Raw genomic sequence first — 12,600 nt, forward strand, 5'->3', positions numbered from 1 at the left:
TGTACACATATAATACCTTAATTTAAAAAAATGAGAAAAAAATATATCCTGGAAATATAATAAAAAAGAAAAAAGTAAATACATAAAACAAAAAAGAATAAAAACTGAACGCGCAGATAAGCATCCTAAGAAACAGATTGAGGAGGAACTAATAACAAAAAAAGAGACAAGACCCCTAAGGCTCAAAACTCATCTTTATTGGAAAGACAACAGCCTGTCTGTCCCCTATCTTCATGGGGAAGGCGGGCTGGAATACCTCCGTATGTACACTCGTCAGAATCATCCAGGAGAAGGTGTCCCCAACTGTGGGGACTAAGTGCATGGGAACAAAGTCCCTTTCCTCTCTGGACTCAGTTTTCTCATCTGTAAAGTGGGCTCAGGGGAAACCCCGTGCTGCAGAGCTTCTCACCAATGCTGACAACGTCCGATTCAGCAGGATGAGGTGGGGAGACCTAACCAAGGGTGGCCCAAAGGGGGTACTTCCCATCCTGGCGGGGTTCCCATGGCCCCGTCCACCTCCCTCCCCACCCAGTGCCTCTCCTCTGGCACTGAGGTGGTTACGTGGCCTCAGGCCCAGGGGACAGGAGGCCACCCCCAAAGCCCACCTCGCGGTACTGGTTGGGGAACATGTTGCTGCCCACAAGGCTGGCAGTGCCCCCATCCCCAGGGACCGGAGCCTGGTATGAGTCCAGTGTCATTGGCTCAGGGCCCGATGGCTCCCCCACGGTGGCCCCTGCAACCCCATTGCCCGAGACAGCGCTGGCCAGTGGCGGAGCAGGGGGCAGCATGTCCAGCATGGTGAAGAGCGCAGGGCTCGTAGTTTCATAGGGAAAACCGTCGTCCAGGAGGTCCGGCCCACCAGGCGGCTCCAGGCCAGGGAGGGACACAGCGCTGGGGAAGAAGTCGGAATCAGGCAGCAGGGCTGACGGTGGGAGGAACGGGCCTGCAGGGATGAGAAGAGAGAGAAGGAAGCGTGGTGGTGGCTTTAGAGTCCACTTCTGGCCAGGCTGTAGCTCCAATGGCCAGTCCCGGCAAAATGTGTGATCAGTGTGGCCTCTTCTAATCCCAAGGCTCAACAGCCCCTCCCTCCCCCCAGACACAAAGACAATCAAAAAAGTGAAATATTCACCCCATGAGAAAGCCGCAAGTCCCCAAACTGGAAGGTAAAATGACAAGCGTCGTTATAGGAGAGCCTCTGTTTTTGAGACAAGACACACTTCCCCAGCGAAGTCTGATTATGCTTATCTCAGACAGAAACACAGGGCTGCTGAGATTTTATTTCCCAGCATCCCTTGCAGCTCGATATGGGCCCTGCCTGCATTCTGCTGGCTGGAATGTGGGCATGATGGCTGGAGCTGCAGCAGACATTTGGACCATGACATGGAGACTGAGTTGAAAAAGCCAGAAGCTTGGGACTATGGTGACCATGTGGCCATCAAACCACCCCTGGACCACCTACCTTTGGACGGTGTTTATGTGAAAGGACAGACACATTCTGTCCTATCGAAACCTCTGCTGTGTTGAGTTTGGCTGTGAATACCATTAAACATGATCTTAACAAATAGGGTGAAGAGGCTGGGCATTGGTTACCAGTGGCTGTGGGGGGAGGGACAAATGGTCTTGCAATGTCCAGGCTGGGCTGATTGAGTGGTGGGTGGCTGGCCTGGAGCTGGGTGCCCTGGGGCAGCGAGCGGGGTGTCAGGGACAGAGCTAGTGGTCAGCAGGTGGGAGGTCTCTGATGGCAGCCAGATGGGACTACAGTTCATGGGGACTGGAGACTGGCATGGGAGTTGAGGTGAAGGCAGGGGGAGAAGCCAGAGGGTGGTCAGACCAGACGGGCTCTGAACTTGAGATGGGCTGGCTCTGACAGCCATCCCCAGTCACCCACCTCCTACTCCCTGCTGCCTGTTTACACCCGTGGTCACTAAGCTATACTGGTGCTCAGATGCCCTGCTCCACCACTGGTTAACTGTGTGACCTTGGACCAAAGACTTTTCCTCTCTGAGCTTCAGCAAAACGGGGGCTGGGGAGAATGAGAGCAGCCACCTTGCAGGGCGATGGCGCAGATCAAGTGAGAAAAGACACACAAAGCACTTATGCACCTGTCAGAGTGCCTGTAAAATACATACATTAAAGTGTAAAAGGCCAATGAGATAGGTGTGTGGTGAGACTTTCCAGGCACGCCCCTGAGGCTGTGAGAGGGGGAGCAACTTGGCGAAGGTCACACAGCAAGCAGATGGTCCAGTGGGGATCAGAGCCTCCGGACTGCGTCCAGAATGGCTGTTCTTCCCACTATGTTGCTGGCTGAGTGAGGTGTCACTGGCCTTGTGGGAGCTTTGGGGGGACCAGAAGAAGCCAAGACTGCAGCTCAGCCTCAGCCCACCCGGAGGGGGAAGGGATGGGCACCTGGCACGGAACTGGGACCCACCTGAGCCATGGCTGGGCAGGAACTGGTCCAGGAAGACTGGCTTTTTCCTCCGTCGCTTGCTCTCGATGCCATGGGGGTCTGCGGGAAGGCGAGGTGAGGACCCCTGGACCCAACAGCCCCTGCCCCCCAGCCCGGGGCAGGCAGGACATGGGGCCAGTCACCCCCTCCCGGGGAGCTGGAGAGGGGTGTGGGAAGGGACAAAGGGGACACACCAGAGCTGTTCAGCTCTCCAAGGACGTCGGGCATCCCCCGTTTCCGCTTCTTGTCCACGCCGTAGCTGTCTGTTCAGGAGATATCAGAGTAATCCATCAATAAGAACAATTAAGAATTCATTTTTTAGCCGGGACTGGTTTGGCTCAATGGATAGAGCGTCGGCTTGGGGACTGAAGGGTCCCAGGTTCGATTCCGGTCAAGGGCATGTACCTTGGTTGTGGGCATATCCCCAGTAGGGGGTGTGCAAGAAGCAGCTGATTGATGACTCTCTCTCATCAATGTTTCTAACTCTCTATCTCTCTCCCTTCCTCTCTGTACAAAATCAATAAAATATATTTTAAAAAAAAAAGAATTCATTTTTTAGAGACCATTTAGGACGTTGCTGAGCTGTTCTAGTTCTTGACCAACCCATGCAAATAGACGTCCACATCTCAATCAGGGTAAAACACAAACCCACTTCTAACCACGCCGGTCTTTGCTGGTCCTGGAACACCCCAGGCACTGTCCTGCCTCAGGGCCTTTGCACTTGCTGTTCTAGCTGCTTATAACACTCTTTCTCACCCTGGCCAGTGTCGCTCAGTGGTTAGAGGGTCAGTCCACGCACCCAAGGGTCTCGGGTTTGATTCCTGGTCAAGGGCACGTACCTAGATTGGAATTTCTATCCCCTGCCTGATCCCTGGCACATGTGATAAGCAACCAACTGATGTGTCTCTCATCTCTCTCTCTCTCTCTCCTATCTCCTTCCCTCCGTTCCACTCTCTCTCTCTCTAAAAAAAAAAAAAATAGAAAAACTATCCTTGGGTGAGGATTAAGAAAACAGAATAACCCTCTTCCTCAACTCCCACTGCTTTCCTGGAGAACTACTTATTCATCCTCCCATCTTCAGCTCAGCTGCCCCCTCCTCCAGGAAGCCCTCCTTGACCCCTAAGTCTGGGTCAGGTACCCCTTCTGGGCAATCTGAGTCCTCTGAGCAATTCCTTCCCAGTCCTGCCCACTCTGGTTGTCACTGTATGTGACTGGGTCTGCCCTCCGTAAGTCTGAGAATTATGAGGGTAGGACTGGGGCTATTTGGTCACCACTATGTCCTCAGCACAGGGCCAGACAGGAGCAGCGAGATGAGGAGAGCAATGATTAAATCCTCCCCCAAGCCCTGGCCGGTTTGGCTCAGTGGGTAGAGCATTTGCCTGTGAACTGAAGGGTCCCAGGTTCGAGTACGGTCAAGGGCACATGCCTGGGTTGTGGGCTCAATCCCCAGTGGGGGGCGTGCAGGAGGCAGCTTATTAATCTCTCATCATTGATGTTTCTATCTCTCCCTTCCTCTCTGAAATCAATAAAAAAAAAATACTTTTTAAAAATCCTCCCCCAAATGCCATGAGGTGGATACTATTATTATCTCCATTTTGCACAGAAGAAGAGTGAGATGCTGAGAGGCCAAGGTCACACAGCCAGTAAGTGGCAGAACCGGGATTCAAACCCCAGTCTGTCCAGCTCTGAGCCTGCATTCTACTTCTGCCTCTTCCCCTTTCCCTCTGAGCTGCCCAAGCAAGGCCAAAGGCCTGGTCTCCGGGGTCGGGGGGTCGTCCTGAGTTGCTGTGGTTACCGTGGTCCCGGGGCAGGTAGGTGAAGGCCAGGGGCTCGCTGCAGACCCCGTCGGTGAGCCGCTGCAGGAAGACATTGACGGTCACAGGCTCCACGATCTCCAGGTCCTCGTAGGGCGGAGTCTTGAACACGATGGCAATCTGGCGGTGCACGTCGGCCTGGGAGAAGTCAGCCCGGCCTTCCCAGGAGGCGCTGCTGAACACCACGGATATATCCTCTGCGGAGAGTCCGGACAACAGCTGAGCAAGGACACTGGCCCCCGGGGCCCCCAACCCCCTCCGGCTCCCCCAAATCGACATTAATATGCCTAAGAGCCAAACGAGCCATTGTGGTCCCTCACCTTCTGTTCAGCACCTACAGTGTGACACACGGACAGTCCCTACCCATTATGACATAGCATCTCATTTAATCCTTTTAGCAACCCGAACGGCAGCTAGAATCAACATTCCCACTAGGTCAGGGGTCCCCAAGACCACCGTCAGGCTCAGTGATTCACGAAGGGGACTCACGGCTGTGATGGGTCACAGCAAAGAGCTACCAGGCGCCCTGGGGAAGGGAGAGGGGGGCCCCGGAGCGAGTCCAGAGGCAACCGGCACAAGCTCCAGGAGTCCTCTCCCGGCGGAGTCGCACCCACGTGGCAATCCCCCGGAACAGTGAGAACACACGAGATGCTGTCCATCAGGGACGCTCCTTAGCCGCTCAGAGCCCAGGGTTTTCCCTGGGGCTGGTCCCCTCCGCCTCCCCAAATGCCATGAGGCGGGTACTGTGCCTGGCACACCCCGAAGCCCATGCTCCCCACAAACCACGGTGCAGGCACAGGGAGCCCCCCTTACCCCCAGGGATGGGAGGGCACTCCCAAACACACGAGGGCCGACCTTGTCAGCAGGTCTTTCAAAGGATAACGGTCTCAGGTCTGCTATGTTCATTCTTCCACAACCCACTTAAAATTTATTTTATTTTATTTATTTTTTTAAAATATATTTTATTGATTTTTTTTACGGAGAGGAAGAGAGAGGGATAGAGAGCTAGAAACAATGATGAGAGAGAAACATCGACCAACTGCCTCCTGCACACCCCCCACCAGGGATGTGCCCGCAACCAACGTACATGCCCCTGACCGGAATCGAACCTGGGACCTTTCAGTCCGCAGACCGACGCTCTACCACTGAGCCAAACCAGCCTCGACTAAAATTTATTTTATTTTACTTTAATCTTTGTTTATTGATTTTAGAGAGAAATGAAGGGAGAGAGAGAGAGAGAGAGAGAGAGAGAGAGAGAGAGAGAGGGAGAGGGAGAGAGAGAGAGACAGCAATTTGTTGTCCTGCTCACTCAGGCATTCACTGCTTGATTCTTGTATGGGCTCTGACTGGGGATTGAACCCACCACCTTGGCATATTGGGATGATGCTCTAACCATCGATATTTCTAACTTTCTATCCCTCTCCCTGCCTCTCTGTTAAAAAAAAAAATCAATAAAATATATATTTTTTTAAAAAGCCAAAACCGTGGATAGAGAATCGGTCTGCGGACTGAAAGGCATGTACATTGGCTGCGGGCACATCCCCGGTGGGGAGTGTGCAAGAGGCAGCTGGTCGATGTCTCTCTCTCTCATCAATGTTTCTAACTCTCTATCCCTCTCCTTTCCTCTCTGTAAAAAATCAATAAAATATATTAAAAAAAAAGAAAAGAATCATTGATGGGCTGCTTCCAGCACACCCCCTACTGGGGATCCACCCCACAACCCCGGGCATGTGCCCTTGACCGGAATCGAACCCAGCACCCTTCAGGCCACAAGCCAATGCTCTATCCACTGAGCCAAACCAGCCACGGCTTTTTTTTTTTTTTTTTTTTTTTTTAAAGGAGTGTGTGAGTCAGCGGTGCCCAGGAACAGAGAAGGGACAGGATGTGTATGTGTGAGAGAAACAAAGGAAGGGGGACAGGAACAGCAGGAGATGAGACAGAGAATCAGAGAGAGAAAGGGAGAAAAAGGGAAACAGGCAGAGGGACACAGAGAGACAGGGAGAAGCAGCGACAGAGAGACAGACAGAGTGGAGGGTTTCTGAAGAAACCTACTAAGGAGGGACATGTGAACAGACATGAGTGACATGCGAGATGCTCCTCCCATCCCCTGTGGTCCTCCGTTTTCTCCAGCCAGAGCCCTTATCACAACCACTATAAAGCCCTTATCACAACCACTATAAAGCCCTTATCACAACCACTAGAAAGCATTGATTTGTGCAACTCCACGGTTTTTCTATCAGCCCCCCCCACACACACACAGTGAGCTCGTGTGGCGCGGCCTGCAGGCCCTCCTTCTCTGTAGTGAAGGAGTGACGGACTCTGTGAATGAACCAATCGGCTGTGTCTGACTCCAAAACCAGAGTTCTGGATCCTTCCGCCGCACAGCCGGTGCTCCAGCTCCTGCCGGGCTACCCCCCAAGCCGCCAGCCCCCGGCCTGCTGGCGCCCGGCCGCTCACCTTTCTGCACCTTGTCACACAGCAGGTACAGCTCCTCGCCCCCCGTGCACTGCCCGCTCTCCTTGTTGATCCGGCAGATGCGCAGCTCGGACGTGTTTGTGGACTCTGGGAAGGAGCACGAGGGAGAGGTACATGAGAGAAAACAAAACAAAACAAAACAGGGATTCAGTCACCAAATCCTTACCAGGTACCCCGGGGTGCCCACCCTGGGCTGGATCCTCTGTCTCCAGGGCACCTGGCCCTCCTGTAACCCAGGGTCGGGGTGGGAAAAGAAGCCGCTCAGACGACAGGGGGCTGATGGATAATCACAAGTCCTCCACGCTGAGGTCGGGTGGGTGTCTGGCTGAAGGAGAGACCCTCAGAATTTAGGGAGAGTTGGCAGGGTCAGGCATCAGAGCCAATTCTTAGATGAGGGTTAATGTCCTGAGACCTATAGTGGGCACCTGTTATTTTACTTCTACCAGTGCTGGTCCTTCTTCTGCTAACTGTCCCCCACCCCCACCCCATTTTCTTTGGAGGAACCACCCCACATCTCAGGCATGGGGGTTGGGTAAGGCTGAGTCCACTCCCTAGCTCAGCAGTGAGCAGGCGTCCCAGACCTGGCCAATCAGAACATCACCTCCTCCTGGCCACAGATGATTGGTCAGAGGTTGGACACGTGACCAATCTCAGGCCAATGAGAGACAGCCCTGAGACTTTGAGCAAGACTATTGGGAGAGGGGGAGAGGTGCCAACCTGGTAGGAGGTAAGCCTAAGGCTGCACACAATTATCTTGCCCGCAGGTGGGACGGCTTTGCCAGGAATGACTCTAACACGGAGGGAGCATGGCTAGACAGGACACAGACCCCTATTGACATCTCTGAGGACCTGGAAGCAGCCAGACCTGACACTGTACTATCTCTAGGTTGTTTTTTTTTAGTTAATGAAACAAATTCTTTTTTTTTTTCCTCTTTTGGCCCATTTGAGTTGAGGTTCTATCACTAGCATCCATAAAAGCCCTGATTGAAGTAATAGCCTTCCCCATTCTAAACATATATATATATTTTATTGACTTTTTACAGAGAGGAAAGGAGAGGGATAGAGAGTTAGAAACATTGATGAGAGAGATACATCAACCAGCTGTGTCTACTGGAGATATGCACACAACCAAGGTACATGCCCTTGACCGGAATCGAACCTGGAACCCTTGAGTCCACAGGCTGACGCTCTATCCACTGAGCCACACCAGTTAGGGCTATGGCAGTCACTGTAAGCTGGCTAAAACCTAGCAGCCATTCCCAACCCCCTCTTCCATGCCTGTACCCCTCTATATAGGATGAAAACCTAAATGCTTTCTTTCCCAGACTCCCTTGCAACCAAGGGACCACGCCTGGCCAATGGGACATAAGCAGACGTCTAACGGGTGGTGAACACACAATACAATATACAGATGATGTGTTATAAACTGTATCCCTGAGGTCTGTGTGATTTTTATTGGCCAAGGTCATCTCAATGAAGTCAATTAAAAAAGGGGAGGGGAAACCCGGCTGATGTGACTGAGTGGCTGAGCACTGATCCATGATTCCCAGTCAAGGCACTTGCCCAGGATGCAGGCTGGATCCCCAGGTAGGGGGAGTGCAGGAGGCAGCCTATGATGATGTTTCTCTTTCACCGATGTTTCTATCTCTCTATCCCTCTCACTTCTCTTTCTAAAAATCAATAAAAAATTTCTTTTTAAAAAAAGAAGTCAGCTGAAACCGGTTTGGCTGGTGGATAGAGCATCGGCCTGCGGACTAAAAGGTCCCGGGTTCGATTCCAGTCGAGGGCATGTACCTTGGTTGCGGGCACATCCCCAGTAGGGGGTGTGCAAGAGGCAGCTGATCGATGATTCTCTCTCATCGATGCTTTTAACTCTCTATCCCTCTCTCTTCCTCTCTGTAAAGAAGCAATAAAAAATATATTTTTTTTAAAAGAAGTCAACCAGGGAGGCAGGGGTTTCTGGGAAATATGTTATTTTCTCTGTCAAAGACAGAAATATTTTTCCTCATGCTGCCTCTTCCCTAGGATGGCCTAGGACAGTTGCACAGGCTGTACATCCTGCAACACTAGGCGGTCCCGCTTCCCTAGGCCACACAGGAAACGCTGACCCTGAACTGTCAGTGGACAGCTTGCTCGCCATACAGGGGGACAATGCCCACCACGCCTCGCATGCAGACGTGATGGCTGGAGCTGGAGCAGCCAGCTCACGACCACGAGGGAAAAGCAAAGAGAATCACAGAGCTGCTGACCAGCTCCCCGATGCTGCTAAGCAGCTGAACCCACAGACCGGACTTCATAACTGAGACATACACACATAAAGAACGCCCACCCTAGCCCTAGCTGGTTTGGCTCAGTGGATAGAGCATTGGCCTGTGGACTGAGGCTCCCGGGTTCAATTCCGGTCAGGGACACATGCCTGGGTTGCGGGCTCAATCCCCAGTGGGGGGTGTGCAGGAAGCAGCCAATCAATAATTCTCTCTCATCATTGATGTTTCTATTCCTCTCTCCCTTCCTCTCTGAAATCAATAATATATATATATATATACATATATATATACATATATATAAAAATATATACATATATATATGTGTATATATATATATATATATGAGCAGAAACAGGTTTGGCTTAGCCTACGGACTGAAAGGTCCCAGGTTCTGTTCCGGTCAGGGGCATGTACCTTGGTTGCGGGCACATCCCCAGTGAGGAGTGTGCAGGAGGCAGCTGATCAATGTTTCTCTCTCATCGATGTTTCTAACTCTCTATCCTTCTCTCTTCCTCTCTGTAAAATATCAATAAAATAGCCAAAACCGGTTTGGCTCAGTGGATAGAGTGTCGCCCTGGAGACTGAAAGGTCCTGGGTTCGATTCTGGTCAAAGGCATGTACCTTGGCTGTGGGCACATCCTCAGTAGGGGGTGTGCAAGAGGCAGCTGATCGATGTTTCTCTCTCATTGATGTTTCTAACTCTATCCCTCTCTCTTCCTCTCAATAAAATATTTTTTAATCAATAATATATATATTTTTTTAAAAAGAACTCCCATCCTAGCCACTTTTGCTCAGTGGTTAGCGTGTCAGCCTGAGGACTGAAGGGTCTTAGGTTGGATTCCAGTCAAGGGCACGTACCTCGGTTGCAGGCTCTGTCCCCAGGACTATTTGGGGCATGTGCCTTTGTGGGGCTTTTTGGTACCTGCAGCCAAAGGCAGTCCTACGGCCACAGCACCCTCCACTCACTCTTGTCATAGACGGGCTCAGAGAGCACGGGCTCCATCTGGCGCATCTGCCCCTGCTGGTCCCTGTAAGAGGCCTGGAAGCAGATCCTCACCACGTTCATGTCCACCTCCTGATGGTTCTTCAGGGACCCAGCTGTGAGAGAGACGTGGGAAAGCTGAGGGTGGGGGTCGACAGCCTGGTGGGGGATGGGGGAGAGGGAAGGACGGAGGAGACGGTGGGGCCAGAGAAGCCAAGGGGAGGGGCGTGGGCAGAGGGCTGGAGGGCTGGGGGGCTGGGCTCACCATTATACGGGTCGATGCCCAGCTGGATTTTCCGCTCGATGGCAGCCTCGATCTCCTTCTTCCTCACACACTGGATGCCCAGGTTGTTAAAGCTGGGGGGAGGGAGGAGGCAGGTGGGAAGGGAGGTCCGGGGTAGCTCTAACCCCCAGGAGGACTCCAGCAGAGGCTCCCTGCCTTGGGGCGCACAGTCTCAGAGGCTGAGGCACCTGGGCCCAGCGGTCCCAGCTTTGAAACGGTCTGGGGTTCAAACCCTCCAGGGGCGTCACCACTGGCCAACCTCACTGATAAGAAAACTCAAATGAAACACCAGCGCCATGCCCATTTTTACGAACTCATCCAAACAGCAACGACCAAAGCGTGTGCTAGCGCCCTCTGCCGGTAAGGCGGGGGAGAAGCCGCCACGCTCTCCCCTGCTGTGGGGCTGGAAAGGGCTCCAGCGATTACACCCTGGAGGACCATCTGGCCGTATTCACTCATTCCTCAGATATTATATTTTCTGAGCACCTACCGTGTGCCGGGGATAGAGCAGGGAGCAAGAGAGACAAAATCCCTGCTCCTCCTAAATGTACAGACCACTGAGAGTATACATGTATCCACGTGGAGCTGGCAATCTCATTTCTAGGAATTTACCCCAGAGAAGAAATGATCTATACATCAAGCAATTCACCGCAACCCAGTCTATCGCAGAAGCACAAGGGGCTGAAACCATTGTAGGTGTCCGTTAATAGAGGACTTGCTAGGCCAGTGTGGCTCAGTGGTTGAGCATCAGCCTAGGAACCAAGAGGTCACAGTTCCGATTCCCGGTCAGGGCACACGCCTGGATTGTGGGCTCCATCCCCAGCTGGGGGGCATGCAGGAGGCAGCCGATCAATGATTCTCTCTCATCACTGATGTTTCTATCTTCCTCCCTCTCCCTTCCTATCTGATATCAATGATACATATTGGTATCAAGTCACGGTGTGCAGCCAGCCACACGTTGGAATATTATACAGCCAGTAAAAAGGATAGGGCAGCTCTAAATGTTCTGAAAGGCTTGATCTCCACTATGTACTGGAACACCAAAATGAGGTTCGAGTGTCTGCTCTTATTTATAAGGAGAGAAAAGATACACCTATGCAGAGCACATGTTTAATTGCCTCCAGGAAGGGACACTAGTGTCTGGAAGACCAAAGAAGGAAGGAGCTTCATTTTTCACTGCACACCCTTTCTGAACCTTTTAAATTTTTATTTATTAAAAACATATAAATTATAGAGTGAAAGGACGGGCCTGCAGGTGAGCCAGGTCCTGGGTCAGATCCCAGCTCTGCCATTGGCTCTCTGGAGCCCTGCAGCCTCTCAGAGCCTCAGTTTCCTCCTCTGTGATACGGAGATAGACAGAACGACGGGGACGGGTGGGGCAGGGTGCCAGGCCGCAGGAGACCCCTCCACTGGCCGGGCCTCGGGCCCCTCGGCTGGGAGATGCAATCGGGAGAGCCTGGCTGAGCGGGGCCTGGCCCCGAGGTCTCCCTGGGTGACTCGAGCCCCTCGGGATCTCCACGGCCAAGGGCGAAGGGGCTGGGGTCAGGGTCGGGTACCTGTGCCGGGGGCTGACGTGAGGCCGGAGCCGCACCCTGCAGACGCCGTCGGTGCAGTCTTTGCCCACGAGGCTGTGGGGGTGCACTCGGTGAGGCCAGTCCTTCCACACCAGGCAGGCGGTCACCTCCACCTCCCGCAGCCCGCCACAGTCCCGGAGCTGCAGGAAGACAGGGCTCTTTGGGGGTCCCAGCGTAGATAGCAGCATCTGTCCAAACGCCCTGGGGACTCCCTGGGTAGGCCCCCACCCCCTCCGCCTACTCAGGGGTCCTCAAACTTTTTAAAGTGGGGGCCAGATCACGGTCCCTCAGAGAGCTGGAGGGCCGGACTATATGAACTACTAATTCCTACTGTAACACCTCGGCTGCGCTCACTGCCCAAAAAACCTGGCGGGCCGGATCAGACTCCTCTGCGGGCCGCATGTGGCCCGCGGGCCGTAGTTTGAAGACGCCTGGATGGACGGGCGTTTGCCTAAGACCCCTCTGAGCTCCTCAACCTGAGGCGTCCAGCTGGTGCTTGGAGGGCCTTGGGACATGTCCCTCAGGTGTGCTTCCTTTGGCCACTCAGACTTTTACAAATTGGATGTGCCCTGACGGGTTTGGCTCGTGGACAGAGCATCAGCCTATGGACTGAAAGGTCCCAGATTCGATTCCGGTCAAGGGCATGTACCTTGGTTGCAGGCACATCCCCAGTGGGGGGTGTGCAGGAGGCAGCCGATTGATGTTTCTCTCTCATCGATGTTTCTAACTCTCTATCTTTCTCCCTTCCTCTCTGTAAAA

The 12,600-nt window shown here is 53.0% G+C and overlaps 1 protein-coding gene across 6 annotated transcripts in view; it reads right to left on the reverse strand.

The window, feature by feature from the left end:
- Positions 1 to 176: 176 nt before the first annotated feature.
- The window catches only part of RELB (RELB proto-oncogene, NF-kB subunit), a 31,813-nt gene continuing 19,389 nt past the window's right edge, over positions 177 to 12,600 (reverse strand). For 3 of the 6 annotated variants that reach the window (XM_036439426.2, XM_036439425.2, XM_036439424.2), the window contains 8 exons: positions 11,824 to 11,981; positions 10,250 to 10,341; positions 9,969 to 10,100; positions 6,718 to 6,822; positions 4,242 to 4,457; positions 2,641 to 2,709; positions 2,429 to 2,506; positions 177 to 943 (listed from right to left, as the gene is read on the reverse strand). In XM_036439426.2, coding sequence (XP_036295319.1) covers positions 558 to 943; positions 2,429 to 2,506; positions 2,641 to 2,709; positions 4,242 to 4,457; positions 6,718 to 6,822; positions 9,969 to 10,100; positions 10,250 to 10,341; positions 11,824 to 11,981 — 1,236 coding nt within the window. In that variant the 3' untranslated portion in view covers positions 177 to 557. Of the gene's footprint in view, positions 944 to 1,086; positions 1,356 to 1,459; positions 1,531 to 2,428; positions 2,507 to 2,640; positions 2,710 to 4,241; positions 4,458 to 6,717; positions 6,823 to 9,968; positions 10,101 to 10,249; positions 10,342 to 11,823; positions 11,982 to 12,600 lie in introns of those variants that run through there. The other 3 variants (XM_036439427.2, XM_036439430.2, XM_036439429.2) reach the window with 3 other exon arrangements.

Source organism: Pipistrellus kuhlii, unplaced genomic scaffold, assembly GCF_014108245.1.
Source record: "Pipistrellus kuhlii isolate mPipKuh1 unplaced genomic scaffold, mPipKuh1.p scaffold_m20_p_152, whole genome shotgun sequence".
Taxonomy (NCBI): domain Eukaryota; kingdom Metazoa; phylum Chordata; class Mammalia; order Chiroptera; family Vespertilionidae; genus Pipistrellus; species Pipistrellus kuhlii.